The sequence below is a fragment of the Malaclemys terrapin genome, chromosome 7, assembly GCF_027887155.1.
Source record: "Malaclemys terrapin pileata isolate rMalTer1 chromosome 7, rMalTer1.hap1, whole genome shotgun sequence".
Lineage (NCBI taxonomy): Eukaryota > Metazoa > Chordata > Testudines > Emydidae > Malaclemys > Malaclemys terrapin.
In genome coordinates this window covers 66,147,122-66,172,545 of record NC_071511.1, presented here as the reverse complement: position 1 = coordinate 66,172,545, position 25,424 = coordinate 66,147,122, and the positions used below count along the sequence as shown (strand labels likewise).

The following is a 25,424-nucleotide window of genomic DNA, read 5'->3' as shown; positions in this document are numbered from 1 at the left end:
CCAGATGATATTGCTTATTACCCCACCTGGGATGTATTTGTTTTGTGCATAGACAGAAAACGTCTAGTTTCCAGAGCTGCTAGTCCAGCATCATTCACCAACCCTAACTAAAGAGAAAGGATTAGGAAAAATGCAAGATGACCTCTCTGTGTGTGACGGAATGTCATACAATGGAAATCTCCTTTTAGAGCCTCACATGGCTTTGGAATGGTAAAACAATCTTTGTGGAAGAAATTTTGTTTGATTGCTTGCAGCCTACTTCTCAGGGAGCATGAGATTTGGACCATATCCACCATGCAAATTATTTTTTTGCAATTGTTTGTTTGCATCTCCTGAAGTAAAGTCACTGGTTACCTGGCAGCCCACCAAGAGAACAATGATTTGTTTTAATTGATATCTCAGTGGAAAGTTCTTAGAAAGTCTGTAATCTTTCTGTTCCATTAGTGCCTTTTGAAGGATTCAATGCGAGAACGAGATTGCTGAATCCTGAGTTAGTATTAAGCCCCGAGGATAAAAATTATGCACACACAAAGTACAGTATAAGTCCTGTTCAAAAGACTGTACAAAGTAGAGCACATTTTAAAATCTAGGAAAGCTTGGAATATAGCCATAGGTTTTAATTCATTCTTAATATCACCAGCATCCAATGAAAAATAAAATTAATTTCATTCTCCTAATTTGAACTACTGTGCCTGAGTACTGAGATGTCTTCTTTATGTCTCACTTAGGTTCTCATCCAAAGCCTGTCAAAATCAATGGAAAGATTTCCATTGACATCAGTGAGCTCTGGATAAGGCCCATATAGACAGGAGACCCTTGTATGTTGTGAAGCAGTTTACAAAACTGGGCATTATTTTGAAATCTCCTTTCAATAAAGGCCATGTGTCGGACCTGGTATGAATATGTTTAAGATGTGCAATTAGCATTTACTCAGCTCTTATTTAAGCTGTAAAGACCTTGCAACAGTAATATATGCCTCTGCAGCCACAAAGCTCAAGTATAATTCCTTCTCTGAAAGGCTTTCATCAGGACCTCCTGCTCCACTTGCTGCTAGTGAATAATGCAGCAATGGCCCTGCTGACTGGACTAAGCAGCTGTGATAATAATAGGGCGGCTTTTGGTTCTTTATACCATCTAGGTATAAAGAGCAAGTTTGATATTAAACTGATCTTTGGGGATTCTAAAGTCTTTAATGGGAAAGCTATATTCATGGCTTCTTCCCGAAGCTTTATACTGTATTGTTCAAGCCATGCACATATACCTCTTTCAGAGATTCCACTGTCATGCCTCAGATCAGCAAGTGAACAAAGCTTTAACTGAAATAATGCAGAAAACATGGGAGTCACCTAGTCATCCTCTTTCTCTCCAGCCTTCCTCACTTCTTAAAAACATCTGCTATATTTTCAGAGTTGTCTTCAGTTTCAGTCAATGGTGGGTTCATGATAGGACCTTTCTCTTACTGCCCATCCACCTTTCCTTGCTTAATTTTTAATAAGGCCATACCCCATCCTTCTAGATATTTTAGCTCATTTTCTGCTGCTTTTCAATCTGATTGTATTTATTATTATTTTATTACCTTAGTGTCTATGAGCTCGTCATTGACCAGGACCTCATTGTGCAAGGTGCTGTACAAACACAGAACAGAGAGCCAGTCCCTGCCCCAAAGAGCTTGCAATCTAAGTATCTAAGTATAAGACAATGCACAACACATAGAGATAGATGGGAGAATACATGGAAACATTGAGATACTGTTGGTCCGTGTGGTGGGCAGTGGTACCAGTGACCTAACCATTGTAAAGATTTTTATAAGTATAATGACAAAGGAGAAATTTAAGGAGTTTTTGCAGCATCTTGGCTGACTTTGTCGGGGTGAATATTCTTTTATTATCATTCATATGAATTAGTGAATGTATACAATTATTAATATATCTACATACAGACGCACAATTGTGAGATTACACATACCCAATCTTGGGGAGTGTTCAAAATCAAAGCCCAGATCTAGAATTTGCAAATGATCCCCTGTATTTGTAACAGGCCAAAACTAAAATCCTGAATTGAAATACTCCTACACTTTGGATTATTTGAAATCCTGTTCTAAATTCTGAATAGTTTGAAATTCATTTCTGACTTTTTTGTCTATAGCCTGTCTCAGACGATATATTTTCTTCCTTTTCTCTTGGTACAGAATGGGTCAGATCTTCAACTGGGCAAATGTGCACAGCTCCACTGAAGTCAATGGTGCTATACCAGTTTATACCAATTGAGGATCTGGCACAATATGTTGCTCTGATTTCAGAACTTCTTTCATACTTATATGCGACAGATTGAAAACAAAGAATCAGCAGTGTTCATTCTGTAACAAGAAAAGTACAGGTGTGGGGGGTGGTTTTGTGTGTATGATGATTATTAAATAGGCAAAATAAAAACAACTGAATATTAAAATAGGGAAGATAAATAAGAATCAATCAGAGATAAAGTGTGCCCATATCCATCTTGGGTTTATAAACTTGCCCATGGAATCTCTATATAATGACTGTTACTTGTATTTGAATATGACTATGACTGTAAATCAGTTTCCACATGTAGGGTTCAGGAAACATGCTGAGGCAAGTTGGTGTCTACGTTCCTTCCTACTGTCGGTCAAACTAGGACAACAATATTCTGTTGCACATTTTGCTCCCTTTGTAGCAGGATGCCAAGCTCACCTGTCATGGGCTGTATCCTCCCAGGTCATCAAGTCCACCCTGGCAGACTGTATGTGCAATCCTTGTAGTGGAGTTTGGGATGGCCAACCTTCCTATTGCCTTTTTTAAAGAACTCTCTTAGGCAGTCTACTGTTATCCATATGTATGACATGGCCAACCCAAGTCATTTGCCTCCACGCTTAGCTTAGCTTAGCATGGCTCACAATGAAGTACTACCGATGGGATCTCTGTGTAACATATAAGCTCTAATTGTACTTTATTTGGCCATTGAACTATCTAGCCTTTTCTGAATTGGTTTTTAATGTATCTACCACCCTTTTGTATGGCTGAAAGGTTATTTTTATGTATTTCAGTGTTTGGCATTGGAATAAGACTAAGGACCACAGAGCTATAACTTAATATCTTTGGATAATATTAGGTATTTTCTAAATGTTTTGGCCACTGAAACCAAGTACAAGAGAAATTTGAATGTTCTGAAGCTTTACACATTGATTTGGGTCAATTAGCAAATGTGTCAATGGACAGTATTTTAATTTTTGTTGTGTAAATGTAGTACATTTGAAAACTTCTGTTGAATTCATTTCAGTTCCTAACAAATTTGGACTTTTGAAAATCAGGCAACTTTTATGTAATCTAAATATAGGTTTACCTAAAGCCATTAGGTAGCTAGGTTTGAAAATTTTGATCAATAATTAGCAGACACTTTACTGATTATACTTTTATTTTAGAAGCAGTGTTTGGCATAGAATAATATGGCATATAGTTATAGTTAAGATCAATATAATTGTATTCATGAAAGTAACATTTAAGATTAATATCCAGGAAAAATCCTGAATTGCAAGTATTAAACTGAGAAAAGTTGTGGAAAGCCCATTTCTTGGAACATTACAAACTTGACTGGAAAAAAAATATTTGCTATGTATGGTAGATAGCAATCCTAAATTGGCTAGGAGATGGACTCAATACAAGTCTTTTCTACCTCCAGCTTGTTTGACTTTTTGACTCTACAATGAAAGACTTCATTAAAGGCCTGCATTTTGTTCAAGAAGCTCTTGCTTTAATGCTCTTCTAAAACAGCGGTAGTTTGACATGACAGGCAGAGATATATTGTTGCCTCGGGATGCTTTTCTTCTTTTGATTGATTGCTGAATGGCTGAAAAATTAATTTTGGCATCTTTCCCTGAATCGCTTGATGTGCATTAATTTCGTTGCTTGAATCATATTATGATAAGGAATAGATATTCAAGACAGAAATGTATGCCACAGCTTAAAAAACCCAAAACTCTTAAATATACTGTAGTGCTTTTTACATTAAAAATATACAATCCTCTACTACCTTCAGGGTGTAAAGCTTTACACATAGTCTCAAAACAAGTTGGCTGGATTCTAGTCAAGCCATTTGATATGGTGGGCCAGTACTTCAATCACATATTTTACAGCAGTGATAAGCTGTTTACCTTGTTGGGTATCTTATTGAATCTGGCTCACGTATAGCTGATGGAAGTGGTATAAATGCCATTTATGTTCCCCTGCCATCCCACCTCCAGCAGAAGGGGGAGAAAGGAGAAGGCATGGCAGAGCCAAGTTCCACAAACCCAAATCCTCGGTTGGCTAAGGGAGCTTATTCTATTAGTGCCAGCAATGTAGATTAGAGCAGAACCCCTCCTATTGTAATTTGCACTGGGGCTGGGCATCCCTGAATCAGGAAGTCACAGCCAACTCTCTGCAACTGCCCTCTCAGTTGTGCATGAGCAGCTCAGTGTAGCAAAGAATCAGGGTTATTGTTCTTTGCAGTATGTGTGTAAAGAACCCAAGAAAATATAACATTTTATGAATCAATACTGAGATTTTGAAAGCTGTCTAAGGGAATTAGATATCCCAGTCCTACTAAAATCAATCAGAACTTGCCACCCAAATTCCCTAGGTGGCTTTGAAAATCTCAGCCAAAGAGCTTCACAAAAATGCCTTCTACTTCATCTCATATCAAAGCTTTTCTGTTCCCGTTGGCCATTACATCTGAAAATCTCTCTGTTCTCATAGTCTCTGCTGTGTGATGCATATCATAATAGGGATGCCGGTAAGAATGGAGTTAGGTGTTCATATTTGCTTATTAATGTTTCATTGCAACATGACCAGAATTTTCTTGCAGCACAGGCTCAGTTTAAAAGAACTGTTTCCATGATCTGTAAAAATGCATGTTGGATCAGCAGTTTTAAATCCACCCTTTCTCAAAAGGCATGAAATTGCTACTTTCTGTTTCCTTGTGTATTGTGCAATTGCATATCCTCCGGTTAGTGACAGTAACTTGCTGCAATGTCAAAAAAAATGTTTCATATATCATTTCCCCTACTCTGGTGTAGCTGGCAAGTTATTTTGGTTACTCTTGTGTCACAGCTTATTAACCTCACCCCCAAGGAGCATATGTTCTCACTGTTCATTATTACTGTGTTGATGATATGTCATGTGTGTAATTCTTGCAATCATGAAAGGCTCTGTTTTTGATAACACAATTCGCTAATAGTCAAAGGACTAATTATATGAAGGGATGTCCTATTGTAATTGAAACTTTTAAATATTTTAATGGAAAGTGATAAACAAACTATGCAAATAGACGTTTTGGTAGTGGTGCCTATGATTTACATACACAGGTATGAGGAGGTGGCGTACCAGGTGCAAAAAAAAAAAAGACCCAAGTTATCTGATTCACCTCTCTGGTTCATATGGACCTGAATTTTAGAGGCACTGAGTTCCTGCAACTCCCACTGAAGGCATGCAATTTTGGCCAAAGGCTGCAGGAGCATCTTTGGGGAACCGTGTCTGTAGCCCCCCTTCTCAGTTTCTGTGGGCAAACCTCAGTTTGAATGGCAGGCCATTTCCAACAAACGTTATATGTGGGGTCAGACTGTGGGTTCTGCTACTGAGATTTCAGCAGGGATAGAGAGTTTGAAGGGATGCTCTACCACCACCAGAGAGTAATTTGTATTTGGGCCCGAAAATTCTAAAAATATTCCTGAAAGCATACCTTCTTAAGAGCTCCTTAGGAGAATCTGCTGTTGGACACAGGTCATAGCACCTATCTTTATTATTGAACTGTCCAAGTGTAAAAGTGTTGTTTGCAATGTTGTTGTAGCCATGTTGATCCCAGAATATTAGAGAGACAAGGAGGGTGAGGTAATATATTTTATTGGAACAACTTTTGTTGGTGAAAGAGACAAGTTTTCAAGCTACACAGAGTTCTTCTTCAGGTCTGGGACAGGGAACCAGAATGTCACAGCTAAATATAAGGTGGAATAGATTGTTTATGCTAAATTTGTTCCACCTAGTATTTAGCTGAGTACTTTTTCCAGACCTAAAGAAGAGCTCTCTGTAGCTCAAAAGCTTGTCTCTCTCACCAACAGAAGTTGGTCCAATAAAAGACATTACCTCACCCACCTTGTCTCTCAAGAGTGAAAGGTCTTTTGTGCGGTATCAAAGTTTCTCTCACACTGCAGTACCAAAACAATGGACACACTTTTTTAAAATTTTTATTGATCTAGTTGTTCAGACAGTTCATGATGCAGCAGCGAGATGGGGAGGTTTGGGGAAAGAAAAGCATTAGAAATTATGGTAATGATTGATAAATACTGGCCAAGTACTAAAATGTTCTGAAAACAAGCAAAACTTTACACAAACATGGTCAAATTATAAAACATTTCCACATATTCGCAGAATTTCCACAAAACAAAATCAGGAACTTTTTTGCCTAACTCTTTCCACAACTTTAATTTAGCCACTATTGTAATGTATTTGCACAAAATCCCAAAGAAATCTAAGTAGACCAGTACTTAATTTTTACTTTGCATTGTTTATTGGTGTTCAATGGAACCCTGCTAACCAAGTATTAATTGTCAAAAAAAAAAAAAAAAAAAGAGAAAAGAAAAGAAACCTGGGCTACCAAATTCAACTAACTAAAAATTGATTCATGTGAAATCCACTGGTTATATTTTTGCAGAAAGCATTTTTTATTCACGATGCTGCATCTGTGTTTCTTTTTCTTAGATTGAGGAGGATACGTGGCAGAAATACTATCTAGAAGGAGTCTCAAATGAAATGTATACAGAATATCTATCTAGTGCCTTTGTGGGTCTGTCTTTCCCTGCAGTTTGTGAGTAAGTAGATATATATTAATTGTCATAAATTCCTTGCCTGCTCTCAAGTGAAATCAAAGGTTTCCATAGGAGGCATTTCCACTCTGTTACAATCCCAATATCATTGCCTCCTCAGATGGGATCCAGTAAAATAAACATTAAAGCAATCACTGTATGGAAGTACTCCAAACATTTTAATGTCTGTTTCCAGAAGAGACTTAGAACTAAGTAAACATTAACGAAAGACTAAATGCCAAGTGTGTTTGAAAAAATGAATCAGCAATCCGTTTAAAGGGAATTATTTATTCATAACTGGTGTCCAATTGTTTCTTCTAATAGTTCCCATTCTTTGGATGGTGCTTGTCAGCGTCACCCTCTTGATTCTTGCCCAATCTCAAAAAAATTATTCATTAATGTGAACAGCTGTAAAAGGAGTTGTATATACTGTAGGAAGAGAGTCATTTAACACATCATAGAACTGCCTGAAAAATGCTTTGAACAAACATAACTTCTGCCAGCAAAAACAGATCTATCTGACAATGAAAGGGGAACATGTGGGGCATTGACTGAATAGCCATGCATAGTCCGTAGGACAGTCTTATGCCTTACTCCTACTGAGGACTGAGTAACCTTTTATCTATCCAGGAAGTGCTCTGTCAGAAAGAAGTGAAAGTGCACAAGGCCACAATGATAAACATATCCACTCCAAACACTTGCAGAATAATTTAGGCCCATCAGGTTTCTATTATTGATGATGATGATGACGACGATATTTTCTATTTGAGTCACATCAAGAGGTCCCAACTGTTTACAGTCTAACTAGACAAGAGTTTACAGTCTAACTAGACAAGACAGACAGGGTGGGAGGGGAGATAGAGTCACAGAGAGGTGAAGTGACTTGGCCCAAGGTTACATAAGAGATCCGCATCAACAGATCCTCAGGGTATCTGAGTCCCAGTCCAGTCTGGCCTTATCCAGTAGACTATGATGACTCTCAGACCTAAATCTCATGATGACTCCATTCTTTCAGTTGAGACCAGGAGAGAGTGGGAGGGGACAGGTTCCCAGGGAGTCACTTGCTCTTCTCCTCTAAGGTAGAATGACATTCTTTTTACATCCTTGCTTCTTTTCATGTAGAGTAATATCACCATAGTTTACAATATAACCCATGAGTGAGAGAAGCAGCATGATAAACAAGAGATGGAGCTTTGGTCATAAATAATTTCTGAGCGTATGTAGCTTTAAACTAATCCAGACCACAAGTCAATGGGGATTTGTGTGAGGAAGGGGCTCACAATCCAGCCCTTAGTTTCCAGGGCTTGTGACTGGCTTATTAATAGCTAGTGTTTGTTTACCCTGAAAATTGTATCAGAAAATGTCTTCCCCTACATCAAATGCACTAAATAGAAAATCACAAAAGCTACCATTCTACATGGTATTGAGTATCAGGGGGTAGCCGTGTTAGTCTGTATCTACAAAAACAACAAAGAGTCTGGTGGCACCTTAAAGACTAACAGATTTATTTGGGCATAAGCTTTCGTGAGTAAAAACCTCACTTCTTCGGATGCATAGAGAGACTCTATGCATCCGAAGAAGTGAGGTTTTTACTCACGAAAGCTTATGCCCAAATAAATCTGTTAGTCTTTAAGGTGCCACTAGACTCTTTGTTGTTTTTACATGGTATTGAGCGAAGCCTAATATGCACTGTCCCCATGAACCAAGTTACAGGAACAAAATCTCCAAGCAAAACCTTTGTCAAACCCAGTCAAGTTTCTATATGGTTCCTAGAAAAAGGTAACAGAGAATGTATTCAGCATAGAGCTATCATTCATTCAACACACCGATAGAGCGGAGGTAGAATAATCAATAAAGAAAGGCTATTTAATGAGATTTAGGAACATCCCAAAACATTTGAGCTCTACTCAGGCATTTGATTATCTAGAGGCTTAATTATCTGTGTTTCCTAGTTTAAATTAAAGAAAAAGATATAACTCAAATATACCAGCAGTATAATGATAACACTATTCAATTCAGGTTAATTAAAGCATAGTGGTAATTAGAGTGTAGTGTTGTATATTACTGCGCTTGGCACATAAGAATTTTCATTACAGTAAAAAGTGTCTATTCAATTTCAGATGACACATAGGACACCAAAATGTGCTTAAAACTGGTTTGTGAAAAGGAAAAAGAATTGGTGGACACTCTGAGTACAATCAACTATCTGCAAAATATAAAGACATTTAGAGCAATGTTTCCCATCATGCAGGGATCTTAAATAGCATTAAACATTTAAACATTTTAAAACATGGAAACTGGATGCAATGTGCTGCCCTTGTGGGCTCTTGGTTTTCATTACTAGTCTGGTAGATTTTCAGCAAATCAGAAACATAACTGCTTGGTGGATGGTGTGACAGGGTGCTATCAGCAGCACCCTGATCACTGGCATTGCTACAGCCTGGAGAAGGAGAAGGCTGCCGGCCCAGCTGAGGGCAATTCCACACTTTCTGGTGGGGATTGTGAGCACCTGAGTAACAATCACAGGGCTAACAAGGTAATGGGGGAGACTCTAAGGAGAGGAAACAGGAAGCAAGGGGCAGCTCCAGAGGAGCTCAGAGAGTGAGCCTGGGCTGGGGAGCGAGAGCTGTAGGGAAGCCTGTCTTTGCGCTAAGCCTGTTGCATGGTATTGTTATGTCCGAGAGAAATAAATGCACACCGTGGTGAAAGACAAACAGCCGAGTGTGCGTTTGTGACTGCAAAACCATCGAATGTGGCTAGGCAGCAAGGTTCACCAGGTAGCGACAGAGGTGCCCTGTGACAAATGGGCTGCCACTCAGTCCAGACAACTGGATGCAAAAGGGTGCAGAATTAGTAGTAGTTTCTATGGAGATAGGACATTAAACATTTTAGAAGCATCGCCAGCTTTTTCCACTATTGTAAATGGACCCTCCAAGTCAGAAGGGGAGGGTATTCATAACTCATTATGGAGGCTTTACCTGCTAAAAGATGGTGGCCAGATGCTACTGCACAAGTTTTATTCAATCTAGGGACATCCCAAGACTTGAACAAACAGAGATTCATAGCTGTAGGATTCTCCAACATTTTGCTCTTCAGTAGATTTCTTAATGCATCTTCTCTTCTTGTTTGCCATGAGGGTCCTGTGAGTTCTCACTTCTCTCACAAGATGGGAGCCCATAGAAATTGCCATTAAAAAGTCAGCGTTTTCCAGTACTTTCTGCACCAGGGTATCTGACATACAGTGGTATGTCCCTACATTTAGGGTCTTAATTATCTTAACTGCAGTGTCTCAGATACTGTGGGGTAAGAAACACTGACCAAATGCTGTGCTGTTAATGGCAGCCCCTGTACATACCATACAAACAGCTCCCATGTCCCTGACCTGTTGCTTATTCAACCTCGGTTTGATAGTGCCTGTTCCTGTATCACCAGCACAGTCACTATGGGTATGTCTTCACTGAAGCTGGGAGTGTGCCTCCCATCTGGAATAGACAGACTCTTGCTAGCTCAGTTCAAGCTCAGACCCACCCAAATCCTTTGATCTGAGCTTGGAGGATTATCCTGAGCCCCCATCAGTGCCACAACATCCACACGGCTATTTTTAATATGCCGACTCAAGCCAAGGTAGCGTGAGTCTGTCTACCCGGGCTGAGAGGCATGCTCTCAGCTTTCAGTGTAGACATACCCTAAGTGTGTAACTCTTCCCAATAGGTGGAGTCATAAAGCTGTGCCTTCTCCCGGCAGCTGTACCCTGAGTCAATATACCTGCTCCACTCCTACTTGCTTTAATTGGAGCTAGAAAGAGTTGTGCAACAACAGTCTCATAAATCAATTTGAGAATATGTAGAGGTCTTGGAAGACAGATATTCAATATATGGAACTCCCCCTTTTTGAAAATATTTCATCTGTTTGTGAAACCTATTACTTTACCTAAATATGAATGAGAGAGGGACTAGATTCCCCCACATTTCCCTTCATTTTTAGCCTCAAACTTACCAACCACATTTGCAGGGAAATGGTTAGCTAAGATTGTAAATTCTTTGGGACAGTCATTTATTATTTGTTGCTCCTTTTTAACCACAGTGCCTAGTCAAAATTTTGGTTCCCAGGGGTGTTCCAGTAGGAAGTAGAAATTGGTGATAGCCAATTATTTTTTTGATATGATTTTGTTTATTTACAAGGAATCTACAAAGTCCTGTGTCTCTGAGCGCAGAAGGAATCAAAAAGCCAGAAACTGCTTTTTCTTACAGCACCGAGAGAATAGTTTTCAGCTTGCACCCTGTGACATCAGGCATCAGCTCTGCTAGCTGGTGCACCCTCTTCTGGTGGTGTCATGCCGCAGTCACTTATGCTCCAGAGACCCATGTCACTCCCAGGACCACGGCATCCTCTTCATGACACAGCCCTCTGGCTGTGCTGCACTCTGTGCTCCCCCCCTTTCAGGGAACAGTATTGCAGTCCCTTAGTCCAGCCACTTCCTCAGTGGTGAGTGGAGGCGGGGGTGGGGATCCGGGTCTGCCCACTACTCCGGGTCCCGGCACACGGACTCTGTAGATGGCCGTGCTTGCGGCGCTTCCTCTGACTCCTCAGTAGATTTCCCTGGTCACTTCCACGTGGCCCTAGCATCCTCTTTGCCCTTGCCTGCAGATTTGGGTTGTCTTGAAAATGTGATTCTCTACACTTATTTGTGTAGCGTTAATGAAAGTGGACTCAGATTTACATCTGGGTGTGCAAGGTCCCTTCCAAGGCCACCCACTTTTTTCATCACCATGGATCAATCCCCCATTTACCTTTAATATCTTTAAATAGCGACCCTTTCCACTCTCCATGATTTAAAGAGGCTAGTTCTTTGGCTCCTTGGGGCCACATTCTGTGGATCGCTTACCACCACTTACCACCATTGCTTACCACCACATATAAAATAGTTTTATATGGGGATGGAGTATGATCCAAACCTCCCTGAAGCCAACAAAAACACTTCCATTGATTTTATTGGGTTCTGGATCAGGCCCAGAGAATGTGGGCCTCCTGCTCCTATCATTGAAACTAACAGGAAAATGACTGTTTCCCCTGCCAGATGCTAGTTATGTGAAGAACAGGACCTGATAGGTACTCTGTGATCCCCAGAGTGCAAACTGATCCCTGGTTGCAAATCAGTCCCTCGGGAACCCATCAGTGCTTCCTTTGTAAACATGCCTTCTCAGTCACTGCACACGGTCGTGCTGATAGCTGTTTTCTGCTCCCCTTGCATGATTATAGCTGGGTTATGTTGCATATGTCCCTGAGCCAGAAGACCTTTTTAAGAGTGGGGGACAGTGCCCTCTACTAGGTGGTCCCTACAGTGAGCTTGCAGGGATGAAGCTACTTGGCATTATCGTGAGTTTTAGCAATAACGCCATGAAAGGAATGAGAATTTGTGTATTATCTCCCAAGACATCAGGGAAAGTATTAACTGAAGTGCTAAATTACATTTAAAATGTTGCTGTGTGAAGCCATTCAACTTTGTTTGTAGAAAAATATTTTGACCAATTTCAAATAATTTATCTCCAAATCATCTATTGTATTCAGGCTGTAGAAATGAAAAGTTGCATACTTCCATTCTTTGGCTGTGAACATGAACAACATTTTCCATGCACTGACTCTGTCAATGGGTATTTTTTTTTCAGTCAGCCATTCATCACTTGCAAAATATAAAAGCTAATTGTGTTTCATTTTATTGGTCAGAGGGGATTAGGACAGAAGACGTGCCTTGAAAATATGGCATCTCTGTGTCTCTCACAGCTGAGACTGTAGTTAAAATTCTAATTTGACATGGAACTACTAATGCCCCATTAACTAAGGTCTGTATAATAGATTATATTGAACTCCCCAGTAGACTGATTCACCTCTCATTTACCTTGGTGTAACTCCAGTGACTTCAGTGGCACTGCTACTGATTTACACCAGTGTAAAATGCATGGGAATCAGGTTTTTTGTATGATTACAGGTCAATACAGATAGGCTTACGTATTTCTTGATCCACCTCCTGGTATGTCCCTTGTTTGGGGTTTTTTGTTTTCCCCTCACCTCTTGTCAGGATATATGGACGTTTCTGTTTTGCCTCTTATAATTCTCAGTTTAACCACTTTTCCCATTTAGACTTCAGTAATGCATGTTTTGAACAAATTTGTGATAATGTGATGAACAAGGTTGTATAATTGTGAAGTATTATTGATCATTAAAAATTATTGAGGCAATGGAATAACCCTCTTCTCCCCCTTATATGCCCCCTGCAAAAAAAAGGTAAGCTTCAAAACAACAGTGGAGCTGCTCCATGGCCATTACTCTAACCTCAATGATGCAGTAGTGTTTGTGTCTCCTGTACTGTCCTTGCATTGTGGATTTTGACAAGTGGCTCCACATAGTCATTCATTGGCCATGCCCCTGCCTCACTCCATCTGCAAAAATTGCCATAGATGAGAAACTGAGTGCCCCATCCCAGGGAGATTCTGCTCCTTATGACCCTTCCCATTCACAAGTGGAAGGGAGGACATGTAATTTGTCTTGATATTAATAAAAATGATATAGTTAATGACATACTGCACAGTATCTCTCACATATTGAAGCATAGACATCTAGAAATCCACCACTCTCTGCATTTGCTGGAAATATATGGGATGTGCTCACATAGAGCTGACTTCAAGGTGCTGAAAACTCTGGTGTGATCCAATAAATCACCTAAGCAGGTGCTTACCTTTAAGCATGTGATTAGTTCCATGAAGTCAGTGGATCTATTTACTTGCTTGAAGTACCTGCTTAAGTGCTTTGCTAGATCTAGCTAGAATGTGCTACAGTGTACAGGTTTGAGCCCCTAATCAGAATGTTGGATCTCAGTTCATTGATTTAGAGGACAGAAGAAAACTCCCATACTCCCTGTCAGTATAAAGTAGTGGGTTGCTGACCCTGCATTTAATAAGCTGTCCATAGTATTTTTTCATGGATTGTATGCAATGTGGTAATTTCCACTCCACTACACAAGCCTTGCTGAACTCACAATATTTTCAGACAATGTCTTTATCCAGCAGGAAAGAAACATTTGAAATTTCTGTTTATCAGACTCTTAAAGGACACAAAGTACTTGGAAATGCCTATGTTAAGTGATAAAAGGGAAAGCAGCAGTCACTAGACCTACTTTAACATCCGGAATTATCCACACAGAGTACAATCAATTTCAAATAACAAAAAATAATATATATACAAAATAATTCCAGTATTTCTAAATGCTTTATTTAATTTAGGAGACTACTGTAAATCTATTTATCAATTGGAAATTTATTCATATCTTATTAATATTAGAAAATAAAATATAAAAAATAAATCTCAATGCACATATTTTTGATAACTGTGACAGGATTTCTGGATAAAAGTAAATGGGAGATGCTCTCATTTTTTCTGAGGGTAGCAAGTGGTTCTTGGTCAAAAGTAGCTTGGAGAAAATGTAAATGGCCAGAGCTGGCTTTAAGAAAAAAGATACCGTATACCAAAAGAAAAACCCTTTCCTATCCAATAGCTTGTTATATAAAATACGTTTTGTGTATATGTTAGTGTTCTGTGTATATGAATAGCTCACAAAGATTACATCTTTGTGTTCCACTGCTCAGATACTGTGGTAAAAAGTGCCTTAGAAATAGGAGATATTTGTACATATACACATACCCATACATATCCCAATACTTTAATGTACAAAGAGTACAGCAGGTTTCCATGTCTAATTTATGCCAATTACTAGCCTTACCAGTCAAGAGGGCTGATTTAATGGCAAGAACAATTTATTTCCCTCTGGGTAGGTAGAAACAGTTGGACTCAGCTTCTTAAGAGCCTTTGTTCATGAACATCTGTGTTCAAACTCCTGTAGTTAACAGATGATGCTCGCAGTAAAAAAAAAAAAAAAAAAAAAAAGATTAAGGCTTCCTGTAAATGTCATTGTCAAATTTTGTGGACCTCTACGTAATTGTTATTGGGAGGGAACGTGATCTAACTTGTTGTTACAGCTCTTTTATTGAGGTGATTGCTTTGTGTGACAAATGGCATTTTTCTGTTTCTGACATTATTTTGCAGCCAGCAACATACTTTATGTTAGTATATCAGGCTAAGTTTCCAGAAATGGTCAGACAGTAAGATTTGCCTGGGCAGTTGTTGAATTGCACAAGCAAGTACATGTAACAAAATATTTATTGTTACAGCTTAAAAACACTTTTAGCCATGCAAGTTGATTTGAATATTAAGTACTGTGAATGCGAATTGTATACTGATGCTAATACACTATGCCACTTTCCAGCTTACAGGGAGCTAATTGTAGCTCTCTGAGTCTCAACCACCTAGCCCCTGCATAAGTTAAAGCTTGTGGGCTGGGGTGGGGTCCGATCACAGTTTTAATTTACACCAGTGGAGAATTGGGCACAGCTCTGCTCTTGAACGGCTTCTCCGGCATCCTCTCCAACCTCAACACACACATTCCCTTCACTTACAGTGGGAGAAATGGGATGTTCCAGCATAGGAAGCTGCAAAGCCACCTCTTCCAGCTTTGTGCTGGTCAGAAATTCTCCCTATATAAGGGGAATTCTCTACTGCAATTTTCTCTCTGCTTGTGGTTCACTTTATGCAGCTTAAGCAGTATGGACAGGTAAATCTGGCTCTGTAACATAGTGTCTAGTAGCCTCCCCTCATGTTGCATCTTTCTGCTTGAAGGTTTGATTTGTGGGAGTCTAAAGAACTCCATTCTTTTACAATTATGTACTTAGTGCCTTGTCCACTTAGTTTACTTAGTATACTGTCCATGTTTTCCACGTTTACTGTACAAGAATAGTGTACTAAGTACGTTCATTGTACACGGTCATAAGTACATAATTGTAAAGGGTAAAGTTCTCCAAACTGTATAAACCCATAAAAGAAATACTCCAAGAAAAATATGTGAATCACATTCCACAGGTTAATAGCATAAGGAGGCATGTCACTTAGTATTTACTTACATTTGAGTGATGAAAACGGAATGCAAATACTTTCTAGCTAAGAATTGTAGTTGGTTTTCCGTATGTTTTATTTTATAATTCTGATATTGTCTGCATTTAGGAAGATAGTTGATCGGGTGTTGGACTCAGTGTGGACACACTAGTGTAAAGCTGGTGCTTCCTGGAATGTATTGCTAAATAATGGCTTTCACAAATTTTCACAATTATAATGGTGTTTGTTAAAAAGTCAGTATTTGCCTTTCCACATATTTCCCCCTACATTTAGAACAGGAGATAATTTTGATAACTGAGGTAATAATTGGCAAATATTGACTTTTTAGTATATCCTTCTGTGTTTAGGGTTTTAATACTGGAAAGTACATTGTCTAATGAATGTGCAGTACTGGCAACAGCAATCCTATAGCTAAATTCCAACACAGATTTGAAAACTTGGCCCTAGATATCCACAATACAAAACAAGGACATGTTTGGTTTTGAGTATTGTACCCTTTACTAGTTAATAAAAGTGATGCTGGTACTGTCAACTTGCTAGAGTGATATATGAATGAGGGTGACTGTTGTTAACCTTCACAATGGAAAGTCCTTGATAAGTGCTATATCTACAGCCAGTTGAGAAATTTTTTAGGTTTTTAGCAAAAAATCTCATGAAAAATGTGTCCGTTTTTCATCACAAAATGTGGAATTTTGAAATGTTTTGACCAATACTAGATATATGATAACAATCATGAAAAAGCACTGAATTTTGACTTCTTTTCTTCCTGCAGACTGGTGTTTGCGAAGCTAAAGCTCTTAATGATAGCCATAGAATACAAGTCAGAAAAACGGGAAAGCAGGTACGTTAATGACTAAAAAATTTGACAGCTTTTCAGTATGCACCATGGACAATTTGGTCTTCTCATTTTTTTTTTCTGAATGAACATAGCTCTTTTGTGCATGTGAAAGCATTTCAAAGCATAATTAATGTGACATCACCTTACACCAGTTCACATAATATTGGCAGGCTCTGCCTCTCTCCCCCTCTGCATCTGAATTAACATTATGTCAAATACTTTGTTGAAAGAAAGGCTGGTAGTTTTATGTACAACTTACTTCAATAAGTGTCACTTGGTATCAGTGAAACAAATAGCTTCCACCTTTTTTTTGCCCAGGCTGACCTCACGAGGGAGCCAGTCTGCTCTAATCAGAAAAGTAGTCTATTTTACTGGACGGTCAGGAATGAAAGATCGCAACAATCTCATGATAATATGTGCTGTATTATGTACTGCATGCATTTCTCTGCATCACAGTTTTAAATGAATAAACTGTTATTTTTAGAATAAACATGGAAGGTTTGGACAGTATAGATACAATAGATAGATATAGATACATATATATGTGTGTAAGAGTGTATAAATAATATGATTGAGCTGGGAAGGATTTGTTTTAGTTAGAAAATCTGAATATGCCAATTTCACTCTCCATCCAAAGGAAGGAAAAAATCTTTATAGCTAATAACAAAAATTTACAGACAGAAAAAGAGTTGTTTTATGTATGAGAGCTAAAAAGAGTTCCAGCTTAATGTGCATTGCTGTCAGAATTCTATCTAATTTATCAACACCTCCATCTGTGCATTCACACCACATTCATTGTTACCTGAGATGGTAACAAAACCTCCTGGTCTGTTGCCAGTGTGCTCTAAAAGGGCATGATGCAAAGTAATTGTGGACTTACAAACTGTATTAAATATTTCTGAAATATGTTATCAACGTACTGTAGACAAATCTATTACAAGATTCTGTAGTAAAACTGTTAACATACGCAGAAGTCTGTCATCTTATCTTTTTGGTAACTGGTCACCTAAACCTAAGATGGAGGTGATATTGAGTTTATACAGTGTTAGACCATGTCTACACTACCACTTCTGTCGGCAAAGCATATGTTGGGCAAGGGTGTGAAAAAACACACCCTTGTGCGACGTAAGTTTCACCAGCATAAGTGGTGGTGTGCACAGCATTATGACAGCAGGAGAGCTTCTTCCACCAACATAGTTACCACCGATTGTTGGGGGCGGTTTAATTATGTCAACAGGCAAGCTCTCACCTGTTGGCATAGAGCAACTACACAAAAGATCTTACAGTGGCGCAGCTGCATCAGTACAGCTGTGCCACTGTAAAGTCTTTAGTGTAGATACAGCCTTAACCTTCACCCGAACAACCAGTTCAGTTCTTAAACCATGTATCACACCTTTGGACATGTTTTTATATTTTTTAAATTATTTGTTTAAAGAATGTTTAATCGTCCCTAAGTATCCATTTTTGTGATTATAAAGAATCTATTAAAAAAGTCCTGGGGTATCCAAGACAGTCTGAATGTTTCCACTTGTTAAGTGGATAGTTGAAATATAGCTCCCATTGAATGTTTGATTTTACATCCCTCTTTTTTTTTTTTACAGTCCTCTGACAAATGATATGTGAAATGGTGTATGTGACGCTGGATTTTCTTTTTGTCCAATACCACTGCAAATTAAGTCAGAATTTTGAAATGTTTTCAACTCCCATGGGCTTATCTTAAAATAGATACCTTCCAATGAATAGCCTCATTCTGCATTAGCAGGTGTAGAGCGAGCAATTTATTGTTTTCATGTTTGATCAATTTCATCCATTAATAGAAAGGACAATACAATAGATACATTATCGGTAACTATTTACATGAAGTTCTTGGTTTATACTGCTTCTCAATAAGAATTCATATTCAGCTCTTTGCTGTCATTGCTTCCATTGTCATTCTGTGATATAAGTGTTGATATCGTAGTTTTTCTTCAATAATTTAGGAGAGGATCCATCTCCCATGTAGGTCAATTGGAGCCTTCCACCAACTTCAATGGGAGTTGGATTGATCCTTATTCACATGATGGTACAGAAAAGTCAAATAAAGTAACACAGCATGATAGAGCATCCACATATATATTGACATTAAGTAATGAATAAAGTTAAAAGTTCATAGTAAAGAAATATGGTAGAAAGTGAGGACAACAGAATTTCTAGGAAAAAATAAAATACTAATGAAGATGAGTTAACAGTTCTAAGACTGTGATAGCACAGTATTTGTTATACAACAGTAGAGAAATCCATTAGTTGGAGGGCCAGCTTTTGCTCTTTTAAACTAGTGCCAAAATAGTACTGTTGGTCTGATGAACCAGGGACTGTTTTAAGGTTAATTATCTTGTGAACCACCATAGCTGGAATATTTACATTTCATTAGAAAGTTTGGAATAATCACTTTCCTGTGACATATGATGTTAATTTATAGTTCTGCTTGTCCATGTGATACTGGACCTCAGTATCACATACTTCTGATACCGTCCTGAATTTCTACCATATGCTTTGGCCCCAGTTAACCAGAGCACTTAAGCATATGCTTAAAAATACCAGTAAATAATTAATGTAATAAATTAAATAAAACCCATGCTTTAAAACCTGGTAAAGTCCCATTGAGTTTAATGGGACTTCAAAGTTAAGCACAGGCTTAAGTGCATTGCTGAATTTGAACATGTTAGTCTAACCAGAAATGTAATGGTAGAAACCATTCATTTCTCACTTTTTAAGGTTTGTTGAGAATATTGGCTCCTAGAGTCATGCCTGAATTGAAGCAGAGAGATGAGAAAGCAAGACAGTGATCAGAATAACCTGATTTTAAGCATGGGGAGTCAGTTTATTGCATTCATTATTCACCAATATTTTTTGTTGCTGTTGATTGTGGTGAAAATATCAGACCTTTTTCCCTCCAATTCTAATGTCTTCAGCATTTAACTGGACCTTAATTGGTAGTTCCTCTTCAATGTGAATAGGGAAGCTGCCTATACCATGGGACTGAACCCAGCTTCACACACTTCTGGGGCAAGGGGTCCACAGTGGAGGTATACAAATTAACTTGCCTCCTTGTATTGTGAAACTTTTGAGAAGTTCTCCATAGTTTACATTCAATGGCAACAAAAATGTTCAGAGGAAAAAATATTTAACCAGATGCCCTTGCTTTGAGGACCAGTATAGCATGATGTTCCTGAGTCCAGAAACATTTTGAAGCTCCAGTAACAATTTTTTCAAGGCCAGTGAAAGATTACTTCTTTGAATAGTGTCCCTGTGGGTGCTCCACTTCAGGTGTGCATATACCCCTGAGATTTGATCAGAAATTTTTGGTAGCAGTGCTCGTTCAGCCAACGCATACACCCTACACACCCTCATGCCCCATACTGAGGCTATATAGGGCTTCGCAGGCAAACCGCACTCAGTTTCTTTTCAACCTCCTTCAGCCAGAGACAGAATTTAGTGTGCACCCGTTTCCTCTTTTATTATTATTCTTAGCATTAATAGTTCTTAGTAGTGGTAGATTTAGTGTCTTGTAGATGTTGGAATGTTTGTTCCCACTTGTTCTTCTCTTTTCTTTCAAAAAAATTATATATTCATATTTTTGTTTGTTTGTTTTTCCCCCTACTGAGGGGCCCTAACAAATTTTCTTCTGTCTGGGCTGCTGGGCTCCCTGGGATTTAAAAGGTGCCCCTCTTGTCAAGAAGTAATCCCCATTAGTGACAGGTACTCCCAGTGCATTTGTTGTTTGAGAGACGCTCATATTCCCAGCAAGCACTAGATCTACACTTCTTTTAAGGGAAGGTTCTCATAAAAACAGGGAAATAAAGTATAGGCTCTTAATAATTGAGCTAACCTTAAGACTGGCTTCTGACCAGATGCAGAAAACCCACCTGTACAAGCTATTAGTGCCGTGTCGACATTGAGATTACAGTCACTGAGAGCTTCCAAGGTGAATATGGCATAGAAACCCTGGTCTCTGACAATCTCTATGAGCGAGGTACCAACAACTGTGCTGGCGGTACCAAGAGCTTCCCACTCTAACACAAAGGAGAGGATAAGATGAGAAGAACAGCAAGTTCCTCCTTGAAGAAGATTCAGTCACTGGAGGCCCTGAGATGGCTGCTTGTGAGGCTCTGAGCACTTCAGGTACTATGAAGCACTTCAACTAAGTCCCATACTACAGCGATAAAGGCCTCAGCACCAAAGACTACTATTACCAAGAAATAGTGGAATCTACTATCCCCTTGGTACTCACATCAATGCCTTGGACAATGGCATCTGGAACGTCATCAGTGCCTGTATCAAGTTCTGTTGTGCTCCTGGTATCACAGACATTCTGGTACCCGAAAGACCTCATGGTACCGAATGAGCCTGAGTCTCCACTCCTTGTGACTTCTGGACACCTCTCAGTACTGAGGTCTGCTGAGTCCCTGACTGCTCATGTTTCTGAGAGACCTACGTCTTCCCTAACTTCTACTATCCATGAAGCAGGGTTGCTACCTCTCATACAATATGTGGAGGAGCATTCTAACTCAGACTCTGAACTTTCAGTTCAAGGGTCTCCACTTTATTCCAGTATCAGAGGGGTAGCCGTGTTAGTCTGGATCTGTAAAAAGCAACAAAGAGTCCTGTGGCACCTTATAGACTAACAGACGTATTGGAGCATAAGCTTTCGTGGGTGAATACCCACTTCGTCAGACGCATTTTATTCTAGAAGACATTATTCCCTGATGCAGATGCAACAAAGCAGGATATCAGACCCCTGCCTACAAATTTTTGGATGATCAACGTTGGATACCTCCCCCCACCATGCCTTTTCATTCCCCTCACTGGCCTTACTGAGTGGCACACTGTCTGAAGTGGTTCACGACCGTGAGTGCCAACCCATGGGGAGACTGTCAAAAAACAGGGCAGATACCCCAAACTGTCCGTATGTTCTATAATTAGATTTCCCCAGCCCAGTAACAAATGTGAACTGAAGCGCTATGATTGTCCTACCATGGAATCACAAACAGACTGAAATGCCCAGGAGGACTATCTTGCAACTGAGGCAAGCTAGATTTTGTAATAGTTGGTTGCTATCTACCAAAGATCACTAAAGATTCAGGTGGCTTCCACTCCCAAGAGACCAGTCACTTACCTCAAGTCAATTTGTACCTCAGATCTGGCATCAAAGACAATGCTTGTAGCCAATCCTATAGTAAACTAACTAACGATTTATTAATTAGGAAAAAGAAATACAGGTTAAAGCAGACAAACATATATACACGAATGAGTTACAGTCTGTGGTTTGAAAAGGTAACAGAATTGTAGCAATCTGTCAGCACTGAATATCTTTTAGGGCTAACCCAGGTTCATTCTGGGGGTCTCTGTTTCTGTTGCATAGCTCCAACCCTGTCAAAGTCCAAAAAGCAAAAGAGATGAAAAATTTTCTTGTTCACCATTTTTATTTCCTTCTTCCAGAATCCAAGCTGATGGGATGATCCTTTTTTCATTTGGACCGCTACATGGGTGTGAAGGGGCAATTAACAAAGTCTTTGTATTGTGATGTCCCACAATGGCCCATTTAGTTTTGATGGCCTTCTTAATCAACAGGAGACAATCTCATCTGACAGATTGATGGTTTCAGGGCAACCATTTTTTACAGTTATAAAGCAAAAACTTAAAGCATGTGATAAAGATATTATAAATGAGATTAATGCATGCAGCAATTTACAAGCGTTTCATAAAATCTAAACACTAAACATATTGTTATAAATTCAATATCCATACTGACACACAGGAGAAAAGAATGGTTCACAGCAATGAATTTCAGGCCTTGGCTGGGGCCTAAAGCCTCGACAAGAGCTGGCACCTGGTTTGCCAGTGTCACACTGGGATCCTTTGGCAATGTACCACCAGCGATTTCAAGGGACCATGATTCCCAGGAACATAGAATCCCTTGTTCCTGGATACTACCCATCCATCCTCCCCATTCTGAGCCAAAGGAGACCTTAAAGGAGCAAGAGGCAAGGGCAGAGAAGGAGTCCCCCCCCCCAAACACACACACAAATATTTCTTGTCATCACCTGACGAGGCAGTAATGCCACAACTGCCTTCATTAGCCAAAAGACTTTAGGCAATTCCAGAACCTGATGAAAACAGGTCGCTGACACCCTGCAAATTCCCCTGGAAGAAGTCCAGGGTTCCCAGCACAGACTTCTGGACATATAGCACAGGTCTACCCCAGCACGGGCATCACTGCCAATTAATGAAGCCCTTTTTGAGCCAGCCAAGACCATCTGGCAAACTCCAGCAATGCCCCCCCACCCCTGCAATTGGGCTGATTAAAACAAAAAAATACTATGTTCCAAACAGGGATTCTGAGTTTTTATTTTCTTGCCCAGTACCAAATTCTCTGGTAGTGGACAGTCAATGAAAGGGGCAGGCAACATACCCCAAAAGCCACCTTTTATAATAAGGGCCAAAAATGGCTGGACTTTTTGGTTGTAAAAGCTACTTATCAGCAACCTCCTAGTTCATGATAGCTAACTACCAGGTGCTGAGGTCAAAACATGACTATCTGAACTACATGACCATTTGCCACAGGAACACTGAGAACAGTTTGAGCATAACGGAGCGTCAGCTCTTTGGAAAAATATCACTGCAGGCTTCACTCGATACAGTGGACCCTACAACTGGATCTATTTCCACAGCAGTGGTGATGAGACAAGCTTTCTGGCTTCAGTTGTCTAGATTCCTGTGGGAAGCACAATCTATAGTGGAAGGTTTACCTTTCAATGGCCACAAGCTTTTTGCAGACTCCATAGATGACTCGTTTCATACCTAAAGGATTTTAGGGCGACACTTTAGGTCTTTGGGGATATACACACCTGCAAATAAGAGAATATTTAGCAGATCTCAATCAGCACAAAGATCTCACCCTGTTTGATTTTCCATCTTCCATAGGCCACCATAACCACTAGCTAAGAGATTGATATTTTCAAAGAAGAAGCCTACAACTACACTGACTATTTCATCCCAACCATCAACATCATCCATATGCCAATTTTGATTGTTTGGTCAAGAGTCTAAACCATGCAGTGACCAGAATTTCTCAGGTGCATTACGTAACCCCCCTACTCAATTTGGGGAACCGCCTCTCTCTATTCCATTGAGTATGGGAGGCTATAACATTGGACAAATGGGTATTGGAGGCCATTACATTGGGTTATAGTATCCAATTTACCTTAATCCCACTTCTCACCCCCCTTCCCTATCCCTCGTCATGGACCCCTCTTACGATCAATTACTGACACAGGAGATCTCATTGCTCCTAAGTCTAGGAGACATAGAACCAGTTCCACTTCAACACAGGAGAAAAGGGTTCATTCAAAATATTTTCTGATATGTAAGAAAAACAGGGATTGGAGGCTGATACTATATCTCAGACAATTAAACAAGCGTGTCAGACATCTGAAATTCAGGATGGTGTCCCTAGTAGCTATAATTCCCTCCCTGGAATTAGGGGACTGGTTTTTGACCCTGGACTTCAAAGATGCCTATTTCCACATAGCAATTCATCCCTCTCAAAAAAGATTTCTTCATTTCACAGTCACAATTGTTACCAGTATCGGGCCCTACCCTTTGGTCTGTCATCCACCCCACGGGTGTTCTCAAAGATCACGGTGGCTGTAGCAACCTAGTCCATCATCTAGGAATAAGCCTTTCCCTACTTGACAACTGGCTCCTCAAGGGAAAGTGATATCAGGAGGCATGGTAGGCAGTTGAAACAATAACTTTACTATTCTAAAGTCTAGGCCTGCAGATAAATCTTGAGAAATCGTTTTTGACCTTACACAGCAAATTCTCTTTATAGGAGAATTTTTAGATTTGATAATGAGCAGAATTTCTCTCCCTCTCGACAGGTTCCTTGCTCTAAAGGACCTTAGCTAAAGAGTGCAGCTGAACCCTCAAGTTCCAGCAAGGACATATCTGCAACTGCTGAGACATGTTGCAGCTTGCATTTTTGTGACACAGGTTGCATCCTTGATTTTCTCCAGGGGAGGCATAGAACAGTTTATGTACCCAAAAAACACAGTCTGAACAAACAAGTATCTGTACCCAACTGGCTCCTTCAGTCACGCACCTGGTGGCAGAATCCTTCCAAGGTTTGTGCAGGAATCCTGTTCACCCAGAATCCCCCTATTATTATATTAACATCAGATGCTTCCCTCTTGGGATGGGGAGCACATTTGGGTCCTCACATAGACCAATGCAAATGGTCATGACAGGAACAATGCTTGCACATCAATATGTTGGAGTTAAGAGTTATCAGAACTGCTTGCCTTCACTTTCTTTCCCTACTCAAAAACAAGTCCATGAAGATCATGACAGACAACATAGCTTGCATGTATTATATCAGTCATCAGTGGGGTGTGCGCTCCCCCCACACTGAACTGAAGTGATAAAGCTGGAACTGATGCATAGCCAATCAGATAATCATCTCAGCTTCTTACCTCCTGGGTACACAAAAAAACATGGCAGAGAACCTCAGCAGATGTTTCTCCCTAAATTACAAATGGGAGTTGGATTCTTGAGTCTTCAAAAAGAATTCCTAGCTTGAGAATGTCCACAGGTTGACCTTTTAGCCAAGGCAGCCAACACGCAGTACAGGAAATTCTGTTTCAGAGGGGGACTTGATCCCCAATCTCTAAGAGACATTCTCCTTATTATATGCAC

The 25,424-nt window shown here is 39.7% G+C and overlaps 1 protein-coding gene across 6 annotated transcripts in view; it reads left to right on the top strand.

Annotated features, from left to right (window-relative positions):
- Window positions 1–25,424, top strand: part of KCNMA1 (potassium calcium-activated channel subfamily M alpha 1) — an 879,212-nt gene that overhangs the window by 697,016 nt on the left and 156,772 nt on the right. For all 6 annotated transcript variants that reach the window (XM_054034181.1, XM_054034180.1, XM_054034184.1 and 3 more), the window contains exons 15-16: window positions 6,747–6,856; window positions 16,623–16,691. In XM_054034181.1, the coding sequence (XP_053890156.1) occupies window positions 6,747–6,856; window positions 16,623–16,691 (179 nt within the window). The remainder of the gene's footprint in view (window positions 1–6,746; window positions 6,857–16,622; window positions 16,692–25,424) is intronic.